The sequence below is a fragment of the Halichoerus grypus genome, chromosome 8, assembly GCF_964656455.1.
Source record: "Halichoerus grypus chromosome 8, mHalGry1.hap1.1, whole genome shotgun sequence".
Taxonomy (NCBI): domain Eukaryota; kingdom Metazoa; phylum Chordata; class Mammalia; order Carnivora; family Phocidae; genus Halichoerus; species Halichoerus grypus.
The window spans coordinates 121080096-121106619 of record NC_135719.1 but is presented as its reverse complement, the minus strand read 5'-3'; the positions used below and the strand labels follow the sequence as shown (position 1 = coordinate 121106619).

General features: G+C 44.8%; 1 protein-coding gene across 1 annotated transcript; it reads left to right on the top strand.

Annotated features, from left to right (window-relative positions):
* The first annotated feature begins 617 nt into the window (after positions 1 to 617).
* Positions 618 to 24850, top strand: SLC10A1 (solute carrier family 10 member 1). The gene is made up of 5 exons (XM_036107281.2): positions 618 to 1084; positions 11396 to 11606; positions 20276 to 20454; positions 22391 to 22587; positions 24639 to 24850. The coding sequence occupies exons 1-5, from the start codon at positions 729 to 731 to the stop codon at positions 24815 to 24817; spliced, it is 1122 nt and encodes a 373-aa protein (XP_035963174.1). The 5' UTR covers positions 618 to 728; the 3' UTR covers positions 24818 to 24850.
* Positions 24851 to 26524: the final 1674 nt, after the last annotated feature.

The following is a 26524-nucleotide window of genomic DNA, read 5'->3' as shown; positions in this document are numbered from 1 at the left end:
AGCATATTCTTCCCCCTGGGACCTTTTCTGTCCGGGTTCGGGAATAAGATAAGGGTTTCCCCAGAATAGGCGAGAAGGACACGGGCCCCTGTCATCTTCCAGAAGAGCCACGGACCCATCGCCTCCCGGAAGCCAGCAGCACACCTGTCCCACAGCCCCTTGAGATCGGCTACCTCTGTCCAGCAAGGAACTGTGACGCTCAACTGTTTCACTCCCCGGGTTTGGGGGCAGATGGGGGTGACCCGCTGGGCACGGGAAGGGCATCTTCCCCTGAATGAGAACTGAGGCATCAGGGACTGAACAGAGAACAGGAAGGACCAGACCCGGATCGGTGCAGGCCCTGGACAGGTCCCCCGGGACAGAAGGCCTGTGGAGTGCGCTCAGTGGGCGGCGAAGGAGAGAAATGGCTCTCCTGTCCCAGCGGTAGCAAAGTGTTGCGAGGGAAGTGTGAGTGACGGCTGGGAAGGCTGCAGAGGCGCGGGAGGTGGAGGGCAGGGAAGGCCAGGCAGATAAGGCTCTGGGTTCTCTCCCCTTTGGGGCCGCAGCCAGAGAGACAGCACCAGCAGTTGCATAATCCTTCTATTTGCCCAGAGCCACATTTTGTCCCGAAGCTTGCTGCCCTGGGAGGGGACTGAAGAAGGCACCTAGCAAAGACTGGGCAGGGAAGGGAGTCAGTGGAGAACAAGGGGTGTGCGGGGTCCCCCGGCCTTCAGCAGCCACGCAGGAAGATGGAGGCCCACAATGTGACTGCCCCGCTCAACTTCACCCTCCCACCCAACTTCGGCAAGCGCCCCACCGACAAGGCACTGAGCGTCATCCTGGTCTTCTTGCTGCTCATTATCATGCTCTCGCTGGGCTGCACCATGGAATTCGGCAAGATCAAGGCTCACTTCTGGAAGCCCAAGGGGCTGGCCATCGCCCTGATAGCGCAGTATGGCATCATGCCCCTCACTGCCTTCACGCTGGGCAAGGTCTTCCAGCTAAACAACATTGAGGCACTGGCCATCCTTGTCTGTGGCTGCTCCCCGGGCGGGACCCTGTCCAACGTCTTCAGTCTGGCCATGAAGGGGGACATGAACCTCAGGTAGGACTGGAGGTAAGGAGGGAGCCGCCTGGGGATGGAAGCTGCACCAGAGATGTCATGGTCTCGGGGAAGAGCAGGGTCAAAGTCAGGGAGTGAGTGGGGGTCAGGTGGATACTAGGGCTGGGGGTGGTGGGCATTGAGGCCAGAGCTTATGCTGGGCTGGAGACAGGAGTTGGGGTACATCTTGGTTTAAGCACCAAGTCAAAGGGGCCCAGCTAGTCCAGAGGCCTCCTGAAAACCCCCTTTCTTCCAGAGGTGTCTCAGATGGGCCACAAGAACTGACCTGAAGGAGTACTATTTAAACCCGAGAGGCCTCTGGGGAGCTCTGCCCCCTTACCGTGGTAGGCAAGTTGCCTGCTTTGAGGCCAGAGATCTGAAAGGGAGTGCACAGGGGTTCCAAACTTCTCCAGGGAGATCAGGGTGGCTTAGAACCAAAGACCCTTCCCAGCCCTGTAGAACAGGCAAGACTTTTCAAAGATCCTTCCAGCTCTCCAGGCATATGGGATGGCTTCTCTTAACTTCCCCCATGGGCCCGTCAGACACAGGAACACATCCATGCAAAGACATAACCAGGCAGATTCTAGAGGTCCCCAGTGCTGGCACGGGCCATGCTGGGCTGCATGCACCTCAGCCAAACTGGTAGGGGTAGAACCCCTCACCCAAAGCATCGCAGCAGAAATCTGGGCTCGCTTCTCTAGGGGCCGGCTGAACACCTGTCCTTCCAAACAGGTGGGACTCTGATCTAGAACGCCAGAGTGAGGCCATTTCAGACCTGCTCCAGCCTCAGCAGCAGCCCACGCTGGCTGAGGGAGAATCAGCAGCAAAAGCCCTTGCCTCTCTGTGAGCCTCCGTCTCCAGCCTGCCCCCTCCGAGGTTCAGTCCCCAGTGGAGACCCCATCCCGTGCCAGGCAGGGCAGTGGGTTCGGACAGCGCGGCTGCTTGTGCGGGCTAGCTCCCTGCCAAACGTGCTAAGCACACCAGCCAAGTCAGGAGATGCAGAGTAAGGCCACCGATCTTTAAGTGAAAAACCAAGAGTGAGTGGGTCTTCACTGGGACCCACCTTCTGAGCTCAGACTCTCTACCCCTGTGACTCAGCCCTCACTGAGGCAGTTGATGGGAAGACAGGCACAAAAGGGGGTTTGGCTTGTACAGTCTCCCATGGGAACATGTTCAATGTTCAACTACCTGTAAGGAAATTCTTCCCTCTATCTGATCCAAATCCCTCCTGCTGCAAAGCAAGCCCTCCGTCTTCAATCTGCCCTGTGGACAAGGCTCACCGCAGCCCCTGTGTCCTGAGAAACCCGGACCGCAGCTTCATCCCAGTGTAGAAGGGGTGTTTGTAGGTGTGAGTGACCAGATGTCCCAGCCTCAGCAGCCCGTGGGTGCCAGTGAGGTGCTGCAGCATGCCTGCCTCTGCCAGGTCCGAGCACACCACCAGCCCAGCCTCCAGCCCCGCAGGAACACGAGCCCTCCTGCCCTCCTGCTCGGCCTCCTTGCCTGGGCCTCTGCGGACCCTCACTTCTACGAAGACCCCACAGAGAAATGCTGGGATGCCCGCCTTCTGCCATAAAGCCCCTTCCCACAGACAAGCCCCCACGCACATGAAACCACGCCTCAGACCCCAGCAGCAGAGCATGTACTTCACCATCTCCCTTCATGGGCTGCCAGACTTTAACTTACAACTGGAGTTCATCTGGGACAAATCCTTACGTTAATTATGATGAAATGCTACTGATAATACAAAACAGCCAGGCACTGCAGCAAGCACCTCCCGTGAAATCCTCATACGGCCTCCTGGGAGGAGGTGCTGTGCGGAGTCCCATTTTAAAGATGAGGAAACTGAGCCACAGAGAAGCTAATACATTTGTCCAAGGTCTGGGAGGCTCCAAATCCTGTCCTTTCACTCAGATGCCTTCAGGGCCAGGCATGAAGATAAGGGAACAAAGGGGCTGCAGGTGGCCCGCCAGCCGTGGGGCACGCCCCCCCCCCCCCCCCCCCCCGCGCAGGCCGGATGCCACGGGTCTCCGCGTGGGTGCTCTGTGGGAGCGCGGAGCCGCCGCCGCCCGCTTCCTGCTTTACAAGAGAAGGGAGAAGCTCCCTTTTTACAGGAAAACTCCAAAGTTTTCACTATTGGCCACTCATTAACATTTTTTTTTAAAGCCCTGTGCAAGCCAAACGGAGTATGTGCCGGGTCAGAAGCTACCAGTCAGGACCTCTCTCTAAGCACAACACTAGACGATCTCCCCTGTAGAGTTGGGGCGAATCTGACGACCCCGATTCCGCTTTATAGACCAGGAGCTGAAGTCCAGAGACTTGCCAGAGGTTTCCCAGAACTTGCGGGAAAGTGGCGTCTGGAGCCAGTCCCAGGCTCTCCTGCGGGTGTTGCTCCTCACAGCTGGGGTGAGTCTGCGGCGGCCGCCCTCACAGGCCGGAGGCCACCTTCCGGGAGGCTGGGCCGCGGGGAGGGCAGCCACGGCAGCTCCTTCCTCGCGGCTGCCACCACACACCAGCTCCCGAGGTACAGGGGGCCCACAGGCCAGGGAAAATGCCCTCAAAGTTGAAGTGAGCTTGGCTCTTCAGAGACAGAGGAGAGTGCCAGAGGGCCATGAGCTCTTCCGACCGCCTTTGCTGCCCCTCACGTTCAACCAGCCCGCAGGCCTCCCCCCGCCCCCCACGTGGGAAGCCTAACCAGGAATTTCACACTTCACCAGAGGCTGTCAGGGCCACGCTGTTCTGCCAGAACAAGCTCGGATCTCAGAGCTAGAGTCTGGGCAAGTCACCTCCCCTCCCTGATTCTCACGGTAAAGGGAGGATCACGACAGTGATCCCGGAGGTACCTGGAGGTCTTGGAGCATGGTTTCCATCCCCCTGAGTCACAAGGCACACCATGTCCCAGAGCAAATTCCAGAACTTCTGACATGCCAAGCCAAAGTAAGCATGACTCCTCTGTTCAAGGGCATCAAAACAAGCACACAAGTTGTGTGTGGCTTTTCTCCCCAGAAGAGATCAATAGCTAGCACCGTAGCCCCCGTGTGTCCCTCCCCAATCTGGTGCCCCGCTACCCACCCCAAGGGAGCACAGACCCTTTTACACTATTACTACCTATTTGTATATATCCATAAGCAAGACACATTGTTGTAGTTGCATGTTCTTAAATTTTATATAAACAGTGCCATACTGGCCAGATCACTTGACAACTTGCTTTTTGGAGATACAGGCATATGAGTAGAATCGCTACTTCAGTGCATTTGAGCCCCAGTGCAGTTTGCACCAATGTATCTGTTCTCTTGGCAGACGTTTATTTATGTGGATTTCATGTTCTGCTGCTTTGAACATTCTTGTAACTGTGCCCCATGCTCCCATGTGAGAGTGCATATAATCAAAGCAGGACTGCTAGGTGGTGGGGTCCACACACCTACAAATAAGTCTCCAGAGTAGTCCTTGCACTTCACACTTTCCCCAGCAGCGTATGAAGATCCTTCTTTTTCCTTGTCTTCATCTGTCCTCGGAATTGTCAGACTTTGTAACGTGCGCCATCTGGTGAGAGTGAAATGAGTCACAGCAGTTGTAAATGTGATTTCAAGGGAGGTTTAGCACCTTTTCGTATGTTTATTGGCCATTTGGCCAATGACTGTTTCACCATTGGTCTTCTTCTAGAAATATGTCCTTTGCCGATTTTTCTATGGGACTGTTGTGTTTTTTCTCATTGATTTCTAGTTATTTGTTTTTTTGTGGGTTGCAATGGTCTACTCACAGTTTGGGGCTGGTCTTTATACCTTGATGATGATGTCTTATAATACAGAGTGCTTATTTTAATTTAGTCAAATTTACCAATATTTTTCCTTGACAGTTTGTGTTTGGGGAGGGTTCCTTTAAGAAATCATTGACTATGCTCAAGGTCATGATGATATTCCCCTACATTTTCTTTGAAAAGTTTTAAAGTTATGCTTTTCACATGGAGATTTTCAACCTAGAACTTACTTTTACGTATAGTGTGACCTAATTTTATCTTTTCCAGATGAAGAGAGAATTCCCAGTACCACTGAGTGAATTTTTCTCTGGTGATTTGTAATTCCATCTCTCACATAGATAAAATTCACCAACATGCATGGGTTTTGTCTGAGCCCTCTCTTCTATTGGTCTGTGTGGCTACCTTGCACCAGTACCACCAGTACCAGTTCTTAATTACAGGGACTTTATCAGTCTTGATATCTGAAAGGTGAGTCCCCACACCTGGTTCTTCTTGAAAATTATGTTAGCTATGGGGCGCCTAGGTGGCCCAGTTGGTTAAGCGTCCAACTCTTGGTTTCGTTCAGGTCATGATCTCAGGGTCCTGGGTTGGAGTTCTGCTTGTCCCTCTGCCTCTGCTCCTCCCCATGCTCTCTCTCTCTCTCTCTCTGCCTCTCAAATAAATAGACTAAAAACCGTTTAAAAAAGAAGAATGGGATGCTTGGGTGGCTCAGTTGGTTAAGTGTCTGCCTTTGGCTCAGGTCATGATCCCAGGGTCCTGGGATGGAGTCCCGCATTGGGCTCCTTGCTCAGCAGGGAGCCTGCTTCTCCCTCTGCCTGCCAGTCCCCCTGCTTGTGCACTCTCTCTCTGACAAATAAATAAATAAAATCTTAAAAAAAAAAAAAAAAGACAAAGAAAATTGTTAGCTACACTTCACCCTTAACTCTTCATTTGATTTTGGGGATTAGGTCTCAAGTCTACAAAAAATATTGCTGGAATTTTGATTAATAGATTAAAAATTTAGAGGCCATCTTTATAATATTGTGTCTTCCCATCCATGAAAATGATATAGCTTTTCTTTTTGGGGGCAGGACCTTATTTTATACCTTTCTATGGAGTTTTATAATTTCTTCTATAAAGATCCTGCATGTCTCTGTTAGATTTGTTTCTAAACACTTCATAGATTTTGTGAATATTATGGCATTTCTTTTTTTTAAATTGCAATATAGTTGAGAGACAATATTAACTTTAGGTGTATAGCATAGTGATTTGACAATTATTTACATGATAAAATGCTCACCACAGTAAGTGTAGTTACATCTGCTAAATGGTATCTCTTTTTAAAAATCCATGTCCTGGCGTGTGGTGGGGTGGGGGGGAAGAAAAACCATGTCGTAGTTATTTTTCCTAGGACACAACTGATTTTTTCATATTGTTGATGTATTAAAAAACTCATGGATTCTCTTACTTTCTAGTTGTAGTAGAATTTCACTTGGATTTCCTCTGTGGACAGTCCAATCATTGGCATGTCGTGAAAATTTAATTTCTTTTTTTTCCCCCCAGCCCTATATAGTTTTTATTTCTTGTTTTGCTGTGCTAGCAAAGACATATATATATGTGTAGTGTGATTTACAATAGAGGTGGGTAACAGGTATCCTTCCTTTATATTTCTTCTTAGAGGAAACTTTCTAATTTTTTACCATAAAATGTACTGTTTGCTGTAGATTTTTGATAGATACCCTTTTCAGGTTACGGAATTCTGTTCTGCTGCTACTGTGCTAATTTTTTAAATGCATGAACACTGAATTTTGTTGAATGACAATTTTCTTAGCTATGAAACGATCATACCATTTTTCTTTAATGTGATAATACAGCGATATATGTCAGTAGATTGTCTAATGTTAACCCATTCTTACATTGCTGGGATAAACCCATCTTATTCTTTGTATTATTTTGTAAAGGCATTGCTAGATTTGTTTGCTAATATTTTATTTAAGATTTTTTCTTCTTTGTTCATGGGTGAGAATGGCCCCTAACTTTCCTTCCTCATAATGTCCTTTTGCAGCTTTGATTTTAACATTATACTATTCGGGGTGCTTGGGTGGCTAAATCAGTTAAGCGTCTGCCTTTGGCTCAGGTCATGGTCCCAGGGTCCTGGGATGGAATCTCACATCAGGCTTCCTACTCAGGGGGCAGTCTGCTTCTACCTCTGAAACTAATAATACATTATATGTTAATTAATTGAATTTAAATAAAAAAAATTTAACCTTAATAAAGTTATACTATTTACATACAATAATTGGGGCATGTTTCCCTTTTTGTATTCTCCGTATAATATTGAGTCTATACTTTGAATGTCTAATCGAAGTCTGCTATAAAACTATACACATCGTGTGGGGTTTGGAGGATAGGTTTTCACTACTTACTTCATGTCCTCAATGATTCTAAGTTGATTCAGGTTTTCAGCTTCATTTTGAGTTGGTTTGTATAGATTATATTTCCCAGGAAATTGTCCATTCAATCCAAGCTGAAAAATGAAAAGTACAAAACTGGCCTTTGTTTCTTCTATAACTCCCTAAAATCTTTAATGTGTCTGTAATTATGTACCCTTTTTCATTCCCAATATAATCAATCTTTGCCTTCTTTTTCCTTGATTAGTCATGCCAGAGGTGTCTTTTCTTGGACTTGGAAAAAAAAGCTGCTCTTGGTTTAATTGATCCTCTCAATTTATATAAATTTTAAAATTTATTCTCTCAACTTTAATATTTTCTTCCCTCTATTTTCATTGATTTTACTGTTTCTCTCTAATTTTCTGAGTAAGATACTTAGTTCATTTTTAGTCTTCTGCTTTTCTATATAAACATTTGAGGCTATAAAAATTTTCCTCTAAGAACGATTTTAGTTGCTCCCCAGATTTAATTATTTTTTTTATCAAGATATAATTCACTTACCATAAAGTTCACCCTTTTAAAGTGTATAATTCAGTAGTTTTCAGTATATTTACAAGGTTGTACAATTATCACCAGTATCTAATTCCAGAACATTTTAATCATCCCAAAAAGAAACCAGTTAGCAATCACTATACATTTCTCTCTCACTCGAGCCCCTGGCAACCACTGATCTATTTCATGTCTCCATAGACTTTATAGAAGTGGGATCATACAATATGTGGCCTTTTATGTTTCTCCTTCTTTCACATAGCATATTGTTTTCAAGGTTCGCCCATGTGAGGGGCGCCTGGATGGTTCAGTCAGTTAAGCATCTGCCTTTAGCTGAGGTCATGATCCCAGGGTCCTGGGACTGAGCCCTGCATCAGGCTCCCTGCTCAGCAGAGAGCTTGCTTCTCTCTCTGCCTGCCGCTCCCCCTGCTTGTGCGCTCACTCTCTGTCAAATAAATAAAATCTTTTTTTTTTTTTATTTGACGGAGAGAGACACAGCAAGAGAGGGAACACAAGCAGGGGGAGTGGGAGAGGGAGAAGCAGACATCCAGCTGAGCAGGGAGCCGATACGGGGCTCAATCCCAGGACCCTGGGACCACGACCTGAGCCGAAGGCAGACACTTAACGATTGAGCCACCCAGGTGCCCCAATAAATAAAATCTTAAAAAAAAAAAAGGTTCGCCCATGTGGTAACATGTGCCCGTACTTAATACATTGCTTTTTGTGGCTGAATAATATTCAGTTGTATGGATACACCATATTTTACTTATCCATTCATCAGTAGATATTTTTATTGTTTTACACGTCTTGCTTATTATGAATAATGCTGCTCTGAACATAAGTATACAAGTTTTTGTGTCAACATATGTTCTCAATTCTCTTGACTATGTATCTAGTAGAATTGCTGCGTCATATGGTTACTGCCCAACCCAGCAACAACACAGGAAGATTCCTATTTCTCCGCATCTTCTCCAAGACTTATTATCCATCACTTTTATCGTAGCCATACTAGTGAGTATGGTGATCTCATTATAGTTTTGATTTATATTTCTCTAATGACTAATGATGTGGAGCATCTTTTCATATGTTTGTCGGCCATTGGTATATCTTTTTGGATAGTGTCCTTTGAAGCACAAATGTTTTTAATTCTGATGAAATCAAATTTATTTTTTTCTTTTTTTTGTGCTCTAGATGTCATTTTCTTTCTTTTCGGGGGAGGGTCTCTACCACCATTTTATTTTATTTTAAAATGATTTAAAACTAGAAGAGGAGAAAAATATCAGAGTGCATCATCTCTAGTAAGGCTAACTATTGTTTCATGACACTTATTTCCGCCCCCCCCCCCAGGGGTACAGGTCTGTGATTCATCAGTCTTACACAACACCCAGTGCTCACCATAACACATACCCTCCCCAATGTCCATCACCCAGCCGCCCCATCCCCCCGCCCCCTTCCCTCAGCAACCCTCAGTTTGTTTCCTAAGATAAAGGTCTCTTAGCGTTTGTCTCCGTCTCTGGTTTCATTTTGTTTCATTTTTTCCTCTCTTACCCTATGATCCTCTGCCTTATTTCTTAAATTCCACATATCAGTGAGATCATATGATAATTGTCTTTCTCTGATTGACTTATTTCGCTTAGCATAATACCCTCTAGTTCCACCCATGTTGTTGCAAATGGCAAGATTTCTTTATTTTTTTTGATGGCTGCTAATATTCCATTGTATATGTATACCACATCTTCTTTATCCATTCATCTGTCAATGGACATCTGGGTTCTTTCCATAGTTTGGCTATTGTGGACATTGCTGCTATAAACATTGGGGTGCACATGCCCCTTCAGATCACTACATTTGTGTCTTTGGGGTAAATACCCAGTAGTACAATTGCTGGGTCGTAGGGTAGCTCTATTTTCAACTTTTTGAGGACCCTCCATACTGTTTTCCAGAGTGGCTGCACCAGCTTGCATTCCCACCAACAGTGTAGGAGGGTTCCCCTTTCTCCGCATCCCCGCCAACATCTGTCATTTCCTGACTTGTTAATTTTAACCATTCTGACTGGTGTGAGGTGGTATCTCTTTGTGGTTTTGATTTGTATTTCCCTGATGCCGAGTGATGTTGAGCACTTTTTTATGTGTCTGTTGGCCATTTGGATGTTTTCTTTGGAAAAATGTCTGTTCATGTCTTCTGCCCATTTCTTGATTGGATTATTTGTTCTTTGGGTGTTGAGTTTGACAAGTTCTTTATAGATTTTGGATCCTACCCCTTTATCTGATATGTCATTTGCAAATATCTTCTCCCATTCTGTCGGCTGTCTTTTGGTTTTGTTATCTGTCATTTGCTGTGCAGCTTTTTATCCTGATGAGGTCCCAATAGTTCATTGTTGCCTTTGTTTCCCTTGCCTTTGGAGATGTGTCTAGCAAGAAGTTGCTGCGGCTGAGGTTGAAGAGATTGCTGCTTATGTTCTCCTTGAGGATTTTGATGGATTCCTGTCTCACATTTAGGTTTTTCATCCATTTTGAGTCTATATTTGTGTATTAGATGTCATTTTCTAAGAAACTATTGTGAATCCAAGGTCGTCTCCCATGTGTTTTAAAATATGTGTTGCATTATTATTCTGTCCCAAATATTTTTTTCCATTATGATTTTATATTTGACACATGAAATTATTAGATACTTTATTTTTCCAATAGTTATTATTGATTTCTTGGTTTCAACTCTCCTCTTTTCACAAATATAGACTTCAGTTCTAGTCCCTCCCTTTATCATGAAAGCCTAAGCCTCCAGATAACCAAGACTAAACTCCACCTCCTACCCACTCCACACAGTGTGGCTTCAGCATGAGCTCACCCACCAACTCCTTTGCATTCTGTTGCTGGCACTTGGAAACCTCCCTAACTTTCCTACAAGCTCAAATATGTGTTTAGGTGTTTTAGATATTCATGGAAGAAGGATTTTCCCATTATTTAGGTCACAATATTCTTTGAGGGTCTCTCCTCACCTCTGACATCTGCTTATTCCTAGTGATACCTCTACCTTTTGCTGTCCTTGATGGCTATACTCTGGACCCTTTGACCTAGGCCATGCTTGATGTTCACTGAAGCTATATTTCACCTCTATGGAAACAATGAAGAAGTACAGATAGATAATAGGGCTGTGGGGAGGAGAGACATACACTTAGTGGGGCTTTCCCGGGGTCTTGCCAACCCCTCATGCCCAACCTTCCCACAAGAATGGAAGCCAGAGCCATATATTGTCACATGAATATCCACAAATACAACAATGTTCCCTAGCTGCTTCATTCTTTCAGTCAGCCTTTCTGGAAGGCCTCTCCCTATACAGGACTAACATGTATTGGAGGGAAGATGGAAATGGTAATAGTACAATTAGGATACAGATTAGAGCTGAGCAGATATATTATCCAGGCTCTGGGACTCACACTCTATTTATCGTAAATAATGTAAAGACAAACCAGAAAGTAAAGAACTTGAGAATATCAACCTGTAGCCTGTATTTCCTAAGCCTACTGGAAAAAAGAAATTAATGTGTGTAAAATGCTTAGCACAGTGCCTGACACATAGGAGGTAATGAACAGAACAGTCTATGTTAACGGGCGCTCTCTGTTCTCTTCCTGCTTCTCCCCCCCAGCATCGTGATGACCACCTGCTCCACCTTCTTTGCCCTGGGCATGATGCCCTTCCTCCTGTATGTCTACTCCAGGGGGATCTATGATGGGGATCTGAAGAGCAAGATACCCTACAAAGGCATTGTGATATCACTAGTCCTGGTTCTCATTCCCTGCACCATTGGGATCTTCCTCAATGCCAAACGGCCACAATATGTACGCTATGTCCACACGGTAAGAACCTGGGGACCTGGGCAGGGAGCAAGACCACCACTATCATCTCAGTGTACTGCCTGAGGAGAGTCATTGGGCTTTCCTGTGTCTGTTTCCTTCCTTATTGGAAAAAGAAAAGGGTCTACTATTGGTACACCTACTTCATGGGATTGTAATGTACATGAGAGTACCTTTGAAAAGTTAGGAGGAAGAAGGAAAATACCACACACAATTATATGATCATTATTTTCATAATAAAAAACTTGTATTATGTACCTACTAGATGCTAAGTTTTATGCTATACTCTGAGGTTTCATTGTCATCAATGAGTCTGATATTAGCAGAAAGTGAAGTGATAACACATGACAAATAAGATCAAATACAGTGTACAATTAAGTATTGGCTGAATGCAAGAAGATCGGGTGAGGGTAGACCATGAAGAAAGGGTAGGATTTGGGTCAGCCTGGGGGAGAGGCCCGAATAAAGGAACTCAGGGGGAACGAGGGCCAACTTGGAGGACTTGATGAGAAGCCAGAGGAAAACAGGGGAAGAGGCAGTGTACACACTCTCAGCATTTCAGGTGTGGGACGGAAGGGAGAGAGGAGTAGAGGGGGCTTGGAGGAGCACTGTGGTCACACACAGGACATCATGCCACTTCCCTGCCCTCAGAAGAATCATAGACTCTTGGGAGTGCTGTGATGGACCGTCTACCAACTTTGTAACCCTGGAGCTCAGTCCCTGTCAGTCTCCCCCTCCAGCTCACTGCTCATCCCCCAGGGCCGGGGCTCCAAGCTCGTCCTCAGGAAGGATTCTGCCTCAGGCCAGCCTACAAGGCCTGCTGCTTGGAAGCTCAAGGCTTGGCAGCAGCTTTGGGCCTGAGACAAAGAAAATGTAAGTCAAGTTTTCAGGACTTTTCAATTTTCACACTACCGTCATCCAGGGTAGGTTTGCCCTTGTCCTGGCCCAGGCCTGATACCGTGGCTACAGCTCCCCTTCTACCCTGTTGGAAGACCTGGTCAAGTCATTCCTCCTCCTGTCCATGTTCCATCACCCCACCTCAGCTCTGAAGGGCAGCATCCATTCTCTCCACTCTTGCTTCTCAGAGATCTGCTTTTATTGATGATGATCCCCAAGTCCCCCAGCCTCCCCCACCTCTGCTCTCATTTCTTAAGTCTCTGTATTGGTTGGTTCTTCACAATCAGTATTGATAAAGGTTCACCTCTTTCCTAGCTATAAAAACAAAAACAAAAACAACCTTTACTGGGCTCCAACACCTGCCCTTCCTCCCCTACCCATGCTTCAGGAAACATCCCTCCCTGCACCTGCATCCCCTCCCCCTCCCCCCACCACCTTCCACTCCCACCACACCCACCAGGGCCGCTCTCACAAGTGACAGGCCCTCAACAATTAGTCTCAGCTACTTGAATCCCTCTCTTCTCTCATCCTTGGTCTCCCATCCGCTCAGCATGATGATGACCACCTGGTCTACTTTCTTTGCCAAATCCAACAGACATTTCTCAGTTCGTCCTTAACTTTTTAGTAACTATTGGTATGGTTGACCATCGCCTCCCTCTCAGAAGCCTTCTCCCTCAGCTGTGGTGATCCGGGCACTCCTGCTCTCCTATTACCTCTCTGGCACTTCTTTTTGACTCTCTAGTGAGTTCATCTGGTGAAAGTTACTTCTCTGCCTCCAGCCCAGGCTTTCTGCCTTTCTTGCCAGATTTCCCTAAGCCCAGGATCTCCCCACCATGAGATCTAGTCCATCGCAATGACCATCCACAAGCTGATGACTTCCAGAATGCCATCTTCAGCCCTCAACTCTCCTCTGACTCCAGAATCCATCTATTAATTGCCCAATCTTTCTACCTGAATATGCGTCAGGCATTTAAAACTCAGTATGTCTTAAATTAAAACCATCTCCTCTCCAAGCCTGCTCCTCCCCATGTGATTATCTCAAGGAATGGCGTTCCATGTGCCTAGCTGCCTGAGCCACAAAACCGTTAAATCGTTCTCAGTGTCCCCTCTCCATCCCCTCTGATATCCACCTAAATAGGAGATTATCTATTCTGCCTTGTGTCACTTGGATCCATCCACTCCTCCCCATCTCTGAGAACACTATCGTCCACTCAGGCCACTATCCTCTCTCAAAAGACAACTGAAACAGCCTTCTAACCTGGCTCCCTGATCCAGTTTGAACCTGCGGATGGAGATGGAAAGTACAAACTCTTACTGTGTCTCTCTTACTGTGCTTAAAACACCTCATCAGTTCTGTACGCTCTCCAGGATAAACTTTAAAACTCCCCAATGTGGCTTTCCAGGCCCTTCTTGATTTGCTATCCCCAGCCTCTCCAGTCCCAGCTCTTTTCTCTTTGCACATGTCCTTCCCTCCACCTGGGACACTCCCCACATTAGCAGGGGAAAAAACCCCAGAAACCTTTGTGTCTATCATGTAATTTTATTCAAGATAATCTGTGGAGGTATAGGAATGCAAAAAAAAAGAAAATTAAAAATGTGAAATGACCCGTGGTATCATTTAATGCAACTCTGCTCTTCCCCATTTTATAGGTGACAAAGCCAAGGACTATACTGCCAGTCACAACTAATATAAGAATGTATGTCTCCTTTTTAACTCAGAGTAACTTTAATTAAAAGTATTCATCTGAGGATGCAGAAACAATCTCAGATTAGAGCTGGAAGGGCTTTCAAGATAAAGTTCAGTCTCCTGCCTTATTCCAGTTTTATAGATGGAATGACTGAGGCCCAGGGAACTTACATGGCAGAGCCAGGACTATCAGTCAGGCTCCTATTCCTGTTGCGTTACACGCCTGCCACTCAATTCAACAGCAGAAATGGAGTCCAGTGAGATCTCCCTCTTGCATAAGATATAGTGAATGATAAGTTGAAAAAGGAGCAAACACTCGTCCCCGCCTTTTTCCACACTTAACCCTTCTAGAGACTTTCAAATCACAATTACCCAACTTCTGATAACTGGCTCTTGGCAGAAGGCATCTGCTCAAACTGCTCCATCCCTTGCATTACTTTGTGGGAGGTCACATTTAGATAGGCCAAGATACAGTTTCAAGGATGCTCTATTTGGGATGGCAATTCAACTAATACTTTAACTTAACCCATGCCAGGGTTTATTCAATTCTATGCGGTCAGGCTGATGAACCTCAGCATGACATGGTCCACTTTCACCACAAGCCATCCACCACCCTTAAATAAGGGTCGTGCTGTTCCGGTGACTCAGCCCCGCCCCCTATGCTTTTCCCCTCCCTGCTGCTACCTCCGTCTCGCGTGTCTGCCAACTTGGCGGCTTCGGCCGCTGTCAGGCTGCTGTGTCTTTTAACACTTGCCTCTGCTTCTGCTGCCTTCTCTCTAGTTCTGCAAACTCCCTAAATGAGATGATCTTCTTAGTTTGGCCATTCAGCAACCTGTGTGGGCCACCTTTGTGGGCAGAGTGAGCTAGATCATGTCCCGGGCCACCGGCACGCGGATGGATTGGCTGCCTGTGAATGTACTCCCCTCACAGCTTCAGGCAGCTTTCACAGAGCAGTGCAGTCGGCTGGTGCAAAAAACATGGTGACCTGTGGAGAAGCAACTACCTATGGCCTCGTGTCTCAGCAGGAGGCTGGGGACAAATGGCGGGACTGAGAGTGACAGGAAGCTTTGGGATGTTCAATTCCTCTCCTTTAGCCGTGAAAAATAAGAGGTACAATTTAGTGAGTCAGTTCTTATATGCCAGGTGCTGAGCTGTCCACCTCACTCAGAAAGGTCGAGCAACTGAGCGAAGCTTACGCTCCTACAGACTGGCAGAGCCAGCCTTCACACCGGGGTCACACCAACATCTGTGCTCAAAACCACTCTACAACCCCAGAGTGGAAGAACAAGAGTGAGGGAATAGAGCAGCTGCCCACAGAGAAGAGGATTTCTGGGCTCATGGACAATTTCTGTAGCCCAATGACCCCTACATTACCCATTACACTCTTGATGGGGACAAAATCTATTTGGTCATTGAGTAGAGGAAAAATCCAAAAGGAGAAATCAATCCAAATGCAAACTGGACAATTCATCAGTTAAGTCTTCCAATACAACTTGAAACGTGGTTATCAATGAGGTCTGTGAAAGTCCTTCCTATCCTGGGGTAGAACCATTAGTTGGTACAGGTGACATTTAAATGGTCACATCAGGGGGCACCTGGGTGGCTCAGTCGGTTAAGCATCTGACTTCAGCTCAGGTCATGATCTCAGGGTCCTGGGACCCAGCCCTGCATCGGGCTCCCTGCTCAGCAGGGAGTCTGCTTCTCCTTCTCCCTCTACCCCTCCCCCTCGTTCATGCTCTCTCAAATAAAAATCTTTAAATGATCACATCAGCTGCAACATGGATTCAAACATAGAAATGCAAAACAGTGCAGCTGAAATTTGAGCAATATGTTAAAATGTTACCAAGACAACTTCGTGAATGTAATTAATGCCACTGAATTGTACACTTAAAAATGGTTAAAATGGCAACTTGTATTATATACATTTTACCACAATTTTTATTTTTTAAGATTTTACTTATTTGAGAGAGAGGGAGAGAGTATGCGAGAGCACAAACGGGGGGGGGGGGCCAGAGGGAGAGGGAGAATCAGACTTCCCTTTGAGAAGGGACCTTGAGACCACAAGACCTGTGTCGAAGGTAGAGGCTTAACCGACTGAGACACCCAGGTGCCCTTTATCACAATTTTAAAATGTTACTAGGAAACATGTCACATGAATGAACTGGAAACTGGAAGCAATACACCTAATAATTAGAAAATAACATGGTAAATTCAACAGAAGTTTGCTATATATTCCTTTACTCAAAAGATTAGAGGGATAAAGAACCTTAAATTTATGCATATACTTTATCACTTTGGTGTGTCATTCTCTAAAATGCATAGACATGTGAGTGCACTTTGAAAGCTTTTATTCTTATGTTACATGTTAAAAAGTCTTATTGTTAATTTCATCATAAATTCACCTATTGAAAATTTAAAATGGTACGTAAGATGGGGGCACCTGGGTGGCTCAGGTCATGATCCCAGTGTCCTGGGATGGAGCCCCACATCGGGCTCCTTACTCAGCGGGAAGTTTGCTTCTCCCTCTCCCTCTGCTCCCCACCTCCTCCCCCAGCTCATGCTCTGGTCTTTCTCTCTCTCTCTCTCTCAAATAAATGAATAAAATCTTTTTAAAAATAAAATGGTATGTAAGATGCAACAAATTTTAAAATAAAGCAAATTCTAAAATAAATGAAAACATACCATTGTTCCCAATAAATACTGCTTTCATAGCCACTCACCTGGGGCAGGGTGAACCTGCATTGTTTCTGATGTTGCCTTACTACCCAGAACATTTCTGAAACTTTTTTTGGTAACTTCCTTCATATCCAATCTGCAGGTCACTTAAGAAAGTAGGCTTGCCCCTTTATGGTTATAAATCACTTGGGGTCTAAAATCACATTACCTGGCTTGATCACCCACCTTTACCAGCTTCACTTCAAATGACTCTTGGCAACTTCCAGAAATCAAATTCATCCTAAAATGGATGCAGTCCGTACCCATAATGGAGGTATTTGAGACAAGTATGACAGGTTCCAAGAATAACTTCTGAGTTCCAAAATATTTGGAGCGAGTGATGGTAATATGGTAGATATGTGTATACAGGCTCCAGAGATAATGCCTTTGTAAGAAAACTTCTAATTTGTAACTAAAAACTTGTGGGAGGACGGAATAGTCTCATTCCTTCCAAGTCACAGCATTTACTGAAAAATCCATGATCCAAAGATGTCAACCAGAAGCCATGCTGGCTTAGTAACGTGAAAATAAAGGAAATCTCATTCAAAATACAGTTGGGAAGCCCTGAAGGGACTCCCACTGGCCTGAGAGTAGGTATGCCTTTTGAGTAGCTCGTGACTTTGGAATGCTATGGAACCAGCAAGGCTTCCTCATTTCTAACAAGAATAAAACTAAAAATGGCCTTTATGTCCAGGAATTATTAGATGCCATACTCTTGCCAGCCACTTGGCCATCATCAAGGTCCTGGGAATTCTAAACCTGATTCCCTGGAACCTAAAGGAAACCACCTCACTGATATTTCCACAAAGAATGCTGCTCTCAAAGGAACCAACAACCAAACCTCTGTCATGGTCCAAAAGGATTTCCCCCAAATGATAATCTAGAAAAACTGACTAGAGATGCTCAACAACTGGCCCCAGAAAAGGAAAAACAGTATTAGAAATCTATTAACTGATAGCTCAATTAAAAAACAACAACAACAAACTCTGGCTTGGCCAAATAATAATCTAGTACTGCTAGAGACTCAAAGTTCCCATTACTGACTACTGGAAAGTCTTCATGAACCAATACTAGCGGGGAAATAGTAACAAGGTCCCAAAGAGTGCCTATTTTGCTTGACCCACCTGCCCAAAATAGAATTCAAGAAAACCTGTCCACACTGCTCCCCAACACTTCAAACTGCCGAATGGACTATTTGAGGTTTGATAAATGGATTTTATACAGCTTCCTCCATCTCACAGATATAAATATGTCTTGGTAATGGTTTGTATGTTTCTTCACTGGACTGAAGCCTTCCCTTGTAGATAGGCTACTGCTACTTCTATGGCTAAAATCCTACTAAAGATCATCAACCTCCCTCGAACTTCATAGTGACCAGGAAATTCACTCCACCAGTCAAGGGCTTTGACAAGTCTGTGCCGTTCAGCTACTTTTACAACACTTTCACTGTGCTTACCACCCTCCATCTTCAGGGCTAGTTGAACACACGAACAGCATCATTAAGACTCAACAAACAGCATCATTAAGATTCAACTGGCAAAATTTGTAGGGACCCTTCAAATACCATGGCCAAAGGCACTGCCATTAATCCTTCTAAATCTATAGTCTGTTGTTTGCCATGCTTTAGTAATCTTCCCACAGTGGGCTCCCAGGAGAGGAAGATTTTAACTATCACACCTTGCCATCCAAAGATTTCATCTACTGGAAAAGACAGCTCAAGATTCTCTTCAACCCTGTTGAAAATGCCCCTATCAGGTACTGTTCACAAACTCTTGTGCCACCAAACTAAGGAACAGACTTTTGGATCATCTAAAGAAAGCACCAACCCTGACTGGACCTGCATACCAATTCGTGACCTAAAAATAATGATTTCCAGGAATTGAAGCACATGACACTTGAAGAAGACAGCTTTCCCAAGATGATGAGATTAGGCCTATATTCTTTTTTTTCAATGTTGCTTCTTAACCTCATTTCCTCCCTTTCTTGGCCCAATCTATTGTAAAAGGGGGGAAACTTCCTGTTGGATCTGTCACCAGAAATTGCGATCTGTTCATGAGGTCAGAGATCCCTTCCCTGTAACCAATTTCTCTTTTATCCCAAATTATAACTGGGAGACCTATCAGGTTAGGCTCTTATGGCCACGTGTTCTCATACCTTGTTTCAAAATTTCTCCAACCATAACCATCAATCCTTTGACCTCTTTTTTTTTTTTTAAGATTTTATTTATTTTTCAGAGAGAAAGAGCACTCGAGCAGGGGGAGTGGCGGGCAGAGGGAGAAGTAGGCTCCCCGCTGAGCAAGGAGCCTGACGCAGGACTCAATCCCAGGTCCCTGGGATTATGACCTGAGCTGAAGGCAGACACCCAACCGACTGAGCCACCCAGGCATCCCAATCCTATGACCTCTTTAGCTGGATGTCTTTAGTTCTGGGATCCTATTTTAGGACTATCAAACGTACAAACTCATTATTCTGCTATATAATCATTTTTAAACTTTGTACTTACTGCCTGTCAAATCTCTACAGAAGTGACACCAATAGGGAGATGTTAACTCAAAGACTTCAAGATGATCTCCAACGCTTACAATCTTGGCAAGACAGAGACCTCAGATGGGAAATGCCTTAGAGTTCTCCCTCACACCCTTCGTTCTTAGTCCAATGTAGCCCTTTCCAACGTGGGACACAACAACCAGGGAAGTCTTTCCTGGCACCGAGGGACAAAGCCACTTTAGCAGATGCAACTACTAAATATACAAAACCTGACTCTTGATCAGCAATGCTTTTGAAGAAATAACTTGATCGAAAGGGAGAAATGTGAAAATAAAGAAAACCTCATTTAAAATGGAGTCCAGAAGCCCTGAAGGGAGAGCTCTTCTGCACTGCCAATGGCCAAAAGAAGCATACCTTGCATTACCCAACAGAAAGCTTACTTTACATACCCCAGCAGGAGGAAGAATTTCTAGCAATAGCCCTGCCAATGAGGACTCAGCGAAACAGCCCCTCCCAGCTTGTCCTCTCTAAAAGCCTAGTGGCCTGTTCTCAGCACTTGGCTCCGGTTCACCATAGCTTGCTTGTCCCAAACTGCACTTCGATTTCCAGAATTCATTTTGCTGGTAAATATCTGGCTCTCTTGTTCTTTTAACAGTCAACAGTAACAAAAATATTAAGTCTCTGTTGTCCAAGAAGCTTCCTAGCTACCCCTAAGAATTCCAAAAAGATGGAAGATAAAGGTTTTTTTGCACTCCCTCTTCAAATACCATTTTTTCATTAAAATGTTTCCCACCTTTGATACCCACCCATGCTTCCTCAGACTCTCTGCTCCTCCCTATCCCCTACCACCCTTCTAATTGCCTTTTCTTCCTATCCTCATTTACAGGGAGGGAAGATCATCATGCTTTTGTTAAGTGTGGCCATCATAGCACTTTCTGTCATCAATGTGGGCAAGAGTATCATGTTTGTCATGACACCACACTTGCTGGCCACCTCCTCCCTGATGCCTTTCATCGGCTTCCTGCTGGGCTACATCCTCTCTACGCTTTTCCGCCTCAATGGACGGTAGGTATTATTTTTTAAAGATTTTATTTATTCCTAAGAGACAGAGGCAGAGGGAGAAGCAGGCTCCCTGCCAAGCCTGCTTCTCCCTCTGCCTCTCTCTCTCAGTAGGTATTATTTTATTTTTTATTATTTTTTTTTAAGATTTTATTTATTTATTTGAGAGAGAGAATGAGAGAGAGCACGAGAGGGAAGAGGGTCAGAGGGAGAAGCAGACCCCCCGCTGAGCAGGGAGCCCGATGCGGGACTCGATCCCGGGACTCCAGGATCATGACCTGAGCCGAAGGCAGTTGCCTAACCAACTGAGCCACCCAGGCGCCCCTCAGTAGGTATTATTTTAGATCTCAACGTCCCACCGGCCTCATTCTTGTCCTGCTCTCTCAGGAAAAGGGTAAGATCCAAAACCCGGGGGAGGCATTTTCCTGGCAGTATGTACAAATGCATCAACTGAACAAGGAACTTTGGACAGTGAGAAGCATTGGAGTAAGTTACTAAATGGTTTAGGAACAAAAACATCTAATAACCCAAAGAGCAACAGCTCATGACGAAGTGCTCCCTCCTGAGCCCAGATTCCATCTCCTCCTGAAATCTGGTAGCTAAACGACTCTGGAGTAGCTCCATGTCATCATGGTGATGATCATCTTCCTTTTCCACTCTTCCACCTTGCCTGCCGAGGCTTTAGTCTTGACAAGGACACCACTGGGTGACAGCTCTGCTAAGTGGCACTAAGAGTTGAAGTGGCTATGGACCTCTGCTGTACTTTAATCCAATTCACAAACTCAGGGGCTATTTTCAGAGACAGTCAGCCTGACAATCTGGTGTAGGATTATCAGACACACTGTCTACATAATGCAGTACATTTCAGAAACTTTGCCTCTTTTCAGCCATAAACAAATACTTATGCAGAAGTCTAAACATTAGTAGCACCCTAGTGCCCTCCCACATGCGCCCCCAAACTGAATTGCTTTAAAAATACAACTTAAAGAATTATCCATTTTAAGAACCACACTAATAAAGAACAAATTATTATAGGATATAGCATGTGATTAGAGTTAAAAGGCTTTCAATGACCTTTCAATGACCACTAGATGTCAATTTTCAGTGATAAATGCCCACATAATCAAGGGCCATCAGAGTAATTAGTTCCCCCATAATAAATGTGCTGAGACAGCTTTCAGAAATTTTTAGTAACTATTTTAAAACACTACTATCACAACTCAATAAATGTGTATTCAGTAAACGTAAATATCCCATTCCTCAGTCCACAAAACGAGAGCAAAACCAAGAGTATATTCCAAAGATAGATAATGGGGCTGAATCTTTTTTTTTTTAAAGATTTGAGTGAGCGAGTGTGTGTGTGCGGGGGGGAGGGGGTGGGAGTAGGGAGAGGATCTCAAGCAGACTCCCCACTGAACGAAGGCCCCCATGTGGGGCTCGATCTCACAACCCTGAGATCATGACCTGAGCCATAACCAAGAGCCGGACGCTCAACAAACTGAGCCACCCAGGCGCCCCCTCAAGTTTGTAATCATTATGGTTTTGGAATCAAAGATCTTCAAACCAGAAACTAGGAAACGGGACAAGGTCCCCAGGCATTTCAGACCATCTTCTACTTATGTTCATACTGCAACTGTCCCATATGTAAACTCTATAGAACAAGCCAATGAATGATACTGACTCACACTTTCATCCCTCATCAGCCAGACATCTCTCCAAATTTTAATTTGCCTGCAGAAGCAGACAAATGGTAACTCTCTAAGCTACTCAAACTCTAATCATAAAAACTCCCTGCCATGAACCTACCAGTCACCATGCACTCCCACCTTCATTCAATGGGTTTTAGGTAATTTGGGGAGGGAGGGAGATGGACAAGTGAATTCACACCTTCACGTCCCTTCTAAGGAAATAATGGCTAGGTTTGTTTTTTTAACCTACACAGGTGCAGCCGCACTGTCAGCATGGAAACTGGATGCCAAAATGTTCAGCTTTGTTCCACCATTCTCAATGTGACATTCCCCCCTGAAGAGATTGGACCGCTTTTCTTCTTCCCTCTCCTTTACATGATTTTCCAGCTTGGAGAAGGGGTTCTTCTCATCTTCATTTTTCGGTGCTATGAGAAAATCAAGCCTTCCAAGGGTGAGTATTGAATCATTCTCCTTTGCATTCTCCCATATTGGACCTGATCCTTGCCAGCAAACAGATCTCTGGCAGGTACCTTTTAGATGGGGCTTCAACTCTTACGAAGTCACTAGAAACCAGGTAGCACCAGAAGTAGGAAAGGACTTCAAAGAGCCAGGGCTATTTCCATGAATTGCACTCCAGCCGGTCTTCTAGCTGGAAGAATCGACTGTGGAGAGACTTTGCCCTCATTGGAATAAGGCAATTTTGACTAACTGGGGAGACCGTGGAAGACTCTATGTCTTAGATATTTAATAGCTGTGAGATAGTAGTTGTGTGAGTGCTCCTATTCAAAATCTGGAAAATTCAGTTTTCTTTAGGACTAGGTTCTTCTTAGAACCAGGTTAGACCCAAACACCACTGGCACTCCTTAATGAAAAAACATTAAAGCAATGTAGCCTAATAAGCCAGGAGCCAAAAGACTCCCAATTCCGGTTACACAGTAAACAAGTTTATTACAGGATTACAATTATCTAGTTTGTTTAGTCTGATCACTATTGAATTACTTTCTAAATAGCACAGCACCTCTTTTCTAAGATGTTCAGAGCATTTTTTTTTTATTCTCTTCATAATAAACCTCAAGGAAACCTACTATGACCCTTCCTCTTGGTGGACTTCAACTGCAAATGTCACTTTTCCAAATCAGGAAACCTTACTCAGTAAGGTACTTCAGTAGAATTCTAAACAGTATAATCACTCATATCCTTCAACTCGATCTTGTTTCCCATGAACGTGAGGGGCTCCTTCAAGATGTTTTCTAAACCCTGGGAATGGACTCAAACCCTAGGAAGACAACCTTCCCCGGGGGGGACTTCATTCTCTCTCTTGGTAGCTAATGTGGATTTACAATTAAGACAGAATCTCATCAAGCAGCCAAAAAGAAACCATAAGTAGCTGACTGTACTTCCTAACTTTATAAGCATTGGTTTAAAACTACAGTGGAAGGGGGCCTGGGTGGCTCAGTTGGTTAAGTATCGCACCCAACTCTTGACTTTGGCTCAAGTCATGATCTCAGGGTCATGCCCGCCTCAGGCTCCGTGCTCAGTTGAATCCGCTTGAGATTCTCTCCCCGCTTGCAAGCACATGCTCTAAAATGAATCTTAAGGGATGCCTGGGTGGCTCAGTTGGTTAAGCATCTGCCTTCGGCTCAGGTCATGATCCCAGGGTCCTGGGATCAAGTCCCACATCGGGCTCCTTGCTCAGCGGGGAACCTGCTTCTTCCTCGGTCTGCTGCTCCCCCTGCTTGTGCGTGCTGACAAAATCTTTAAAAAACAAAAACACAGTAGAGTTGTGGAAAATAATCTAGTCTGATGCTTACCTGAGAGCAACTCAAATTTGTTGCCCATTAAGTCTTTAGTCTCCACTGTTTTGCAAAAGTAGTGTGAGGTGGAAGCTTCTAAACCAACCAACCAGATTCCCAAGTTTGCAGGGCTACAATGCACCTCAGAAGACCTTCTTTGGAGCTAATGCACTGTAAGGGCTGAAGCAGCTGTGCTCAGAGTGAAGACTCGTTCTTGTGTTTCTGAACCCTGTACCCTTCTACAAAAATGGGGACAATCTATCTTAGATAGGTGAACCCTGAGTCCTATGATCACCACTCACCTCCATACAGGCAGGAAAATCGGTGTCCAAATACAAGAGGGGGGCATGGGAACTCCACTTAGAAGACCCCCTAAAAGCTCTTTCGTCCCTGCCCTTTCCAAGTCAACCCTGTGGAACACGTACCTCTCCCACGCCATTGCCTGTACCAAGAAGCTGGAGAGGAAGTGACGAAGAGTCAATAAATCCTAGACTTATTTGTAGGATTACCAGTAGGGATGTTGAAGGGAAAACCAATCTTTCCCCCAGAGTTTAAGTCACGGGAAGCTAGGTGGTAAAGAGATGGGGAAAAAACCCACAAAACCCCACAGAATACAACTTAACACCTAGGATGTGCTGTCTTTGACGGAACAAGCTTTGTATTAACTACAGTTGCTCTCCTCCACCCTTGACTCTTTTCAACTTTCCAGATAAAACAAAAATGACCTACACAGCTGCTGAAACTGAAGAAACCATTCCAGGAACTCTAGGAAATGGCACCCACAAAGGGGAGAAGTGCTCCCCTTGCACAGCCTCACCTTCCCCCAGTGGCGTGGATTCTGGTCAGAGGGCAATTCAGTGCAATCAACTGGAGGAGAGCAGAAGATGACACCAGCGCCGTGTGTCGACTTTCTCTAGCAATGCCAGCAGGAACTATCAGAACTGACAAACCTTGCCTGAAGGGAGGACAGTCTACCTGAAGAGCCTCACCTATCCCCAGCTCAGAGGTTGATATTTGTTTAAAAAATAAAGACTTGTTCAAGGACAGCCCTATGAAAAACAGAAACCAAAACTGCTTTTTGTCCCTGAATTTCCAGAACAGTGTTCCACAGGAATATAAGAGGCACTCAGCTTCTGAACTAGCCAATAAATAGGGGCTTTTACCCTAAAATCAACTATCCAAATCCTATTCCAGCCTTTGTGACAGAGAAGAGGAAATAAATGCTCAGAGCGCTGCCAGATTTTAAACTTCCAAAGTCCTTTACTAACCTTAAAATTCCCTTCTGACGTTTCTGGGGTTAAAGCTCCTGAGAACGCCAACATGACACTGAATGTACAAAAGCAGACAGAAAATGCAAAAGCAATTAAACAAGACTAACTCAAAAACTCAGCCGTAATTTGTGAAATGGACATTTCTGGAGACCGCAGAGGGAGAAGGGAAAAGCCAGGAAACAAGGAAACCCGAACATCCACAGAATTATTCATTAATCTATCCCATCAATTAACTGTCAGTGGTTTTCGTATGATCCCCTTCAAAAGTCAGAGTACTACAAGCTACTGCAAAATGAGTGATTTCTCTAAAGTCTAATTCTAAAATTTTGAATTTTCTCCAATGAAACATATATATTGCTCATATGCAAGCAAATAAGCATTAGGTAGAATAAACAATACTTGCAAATAACAGACTGTGGCTACTTACTTACTTGTGATTTTTGTACCGTTTAGTATGATTAAGTTCAACCGAAACCCTAAGGACAATTTTAGGGCATCAGTTGCCCAATGTTCAGGACCACCAATACTCCTGATACCAGAGCAAAAATCACCAATTGGGGGGAGAAGGGGGCGCCTGGGTGGCTCAGTCGGTTAAGCGTCCATCCAACTTTTGATCTCAGCTCAGGTCTTTGATCTGTGGGTTCAGTTTAAGCCCCGCACTGGGCTCCAGGGTGGGTGTGGAGCCTACTTTAAAAAAAAAAAATTACCAATCTGGGTCACTAACACTCTTAAAAAAAGATCTGTGAAAAGGTCTACCCAACTATTTTTACATATTATACCCTTATTTACGAATCTGTTCAAATTGTTCTACCAACTAGCAGTCATCACCGGCCAGGAAACTTGGTTAAGCAGAACCAACAGAATTAGTTTTCTCAGGAAGGTAGGGGTAGATCTGAGATCTAGTATACTCCCAAATTATCCTTCAACAGAGAACTAGGTAAAAGAAATATATAAGGAAAACAAGTTACACTATGTCACACAAAAGCTGGCCCTAAAACTTTGCTTAGGATTATACTCAGACTCCTATTTCTCAGATCCTGGATCTGGGAATTAAGGTTAATTTGTTGGTTCAAGCCAACTCCCAGTCATCTCTGCCATTTGCTCAAAGGGCCTTATTTTAATGTTTCACTCTGTAACAAATATTTGTAATAGTAAATGGGTAAGCCACTGACACTTCAGGGGTAAAGAAAGGTGAAAAACTAAAAATAGAATAAAGTCAACTGATAAAACATCAAAAAGTACATCCATCATACTACCCAGTTACATATAAAAGCCTAAGGGAAAAAAATTGCCTCTTTCCATTTGGTAGCAATTGACTCATTTC

What these genes read in the sequence shown, in the direction of transcription:
- SLC10A1 (XM_036107281.2), top strand. Translation starts at nt 729, where the DNA reads ATGGAGGCCCACAATGTGACTGCCCCGCTCAACTTCACCCTCCCACCC. An exon ending in ATGTACGCTATGTCCACACG is followed by an intron (nt 11,607 to 20,275) that starts GTAAGAACCTGG and finishes CCTCATTTACAG; the next exon opens with GGAGGGAAGATCATCATGCT. An exon ending in GAAAATCAAGCCTTCCAAGG is followed by an intron (nt 22,588 to 24,638) that starts GTGAGTATTGAA and finishes TCAACTTTCCAG; the next exon opens with ATAAAACAAAAATGACCTAC.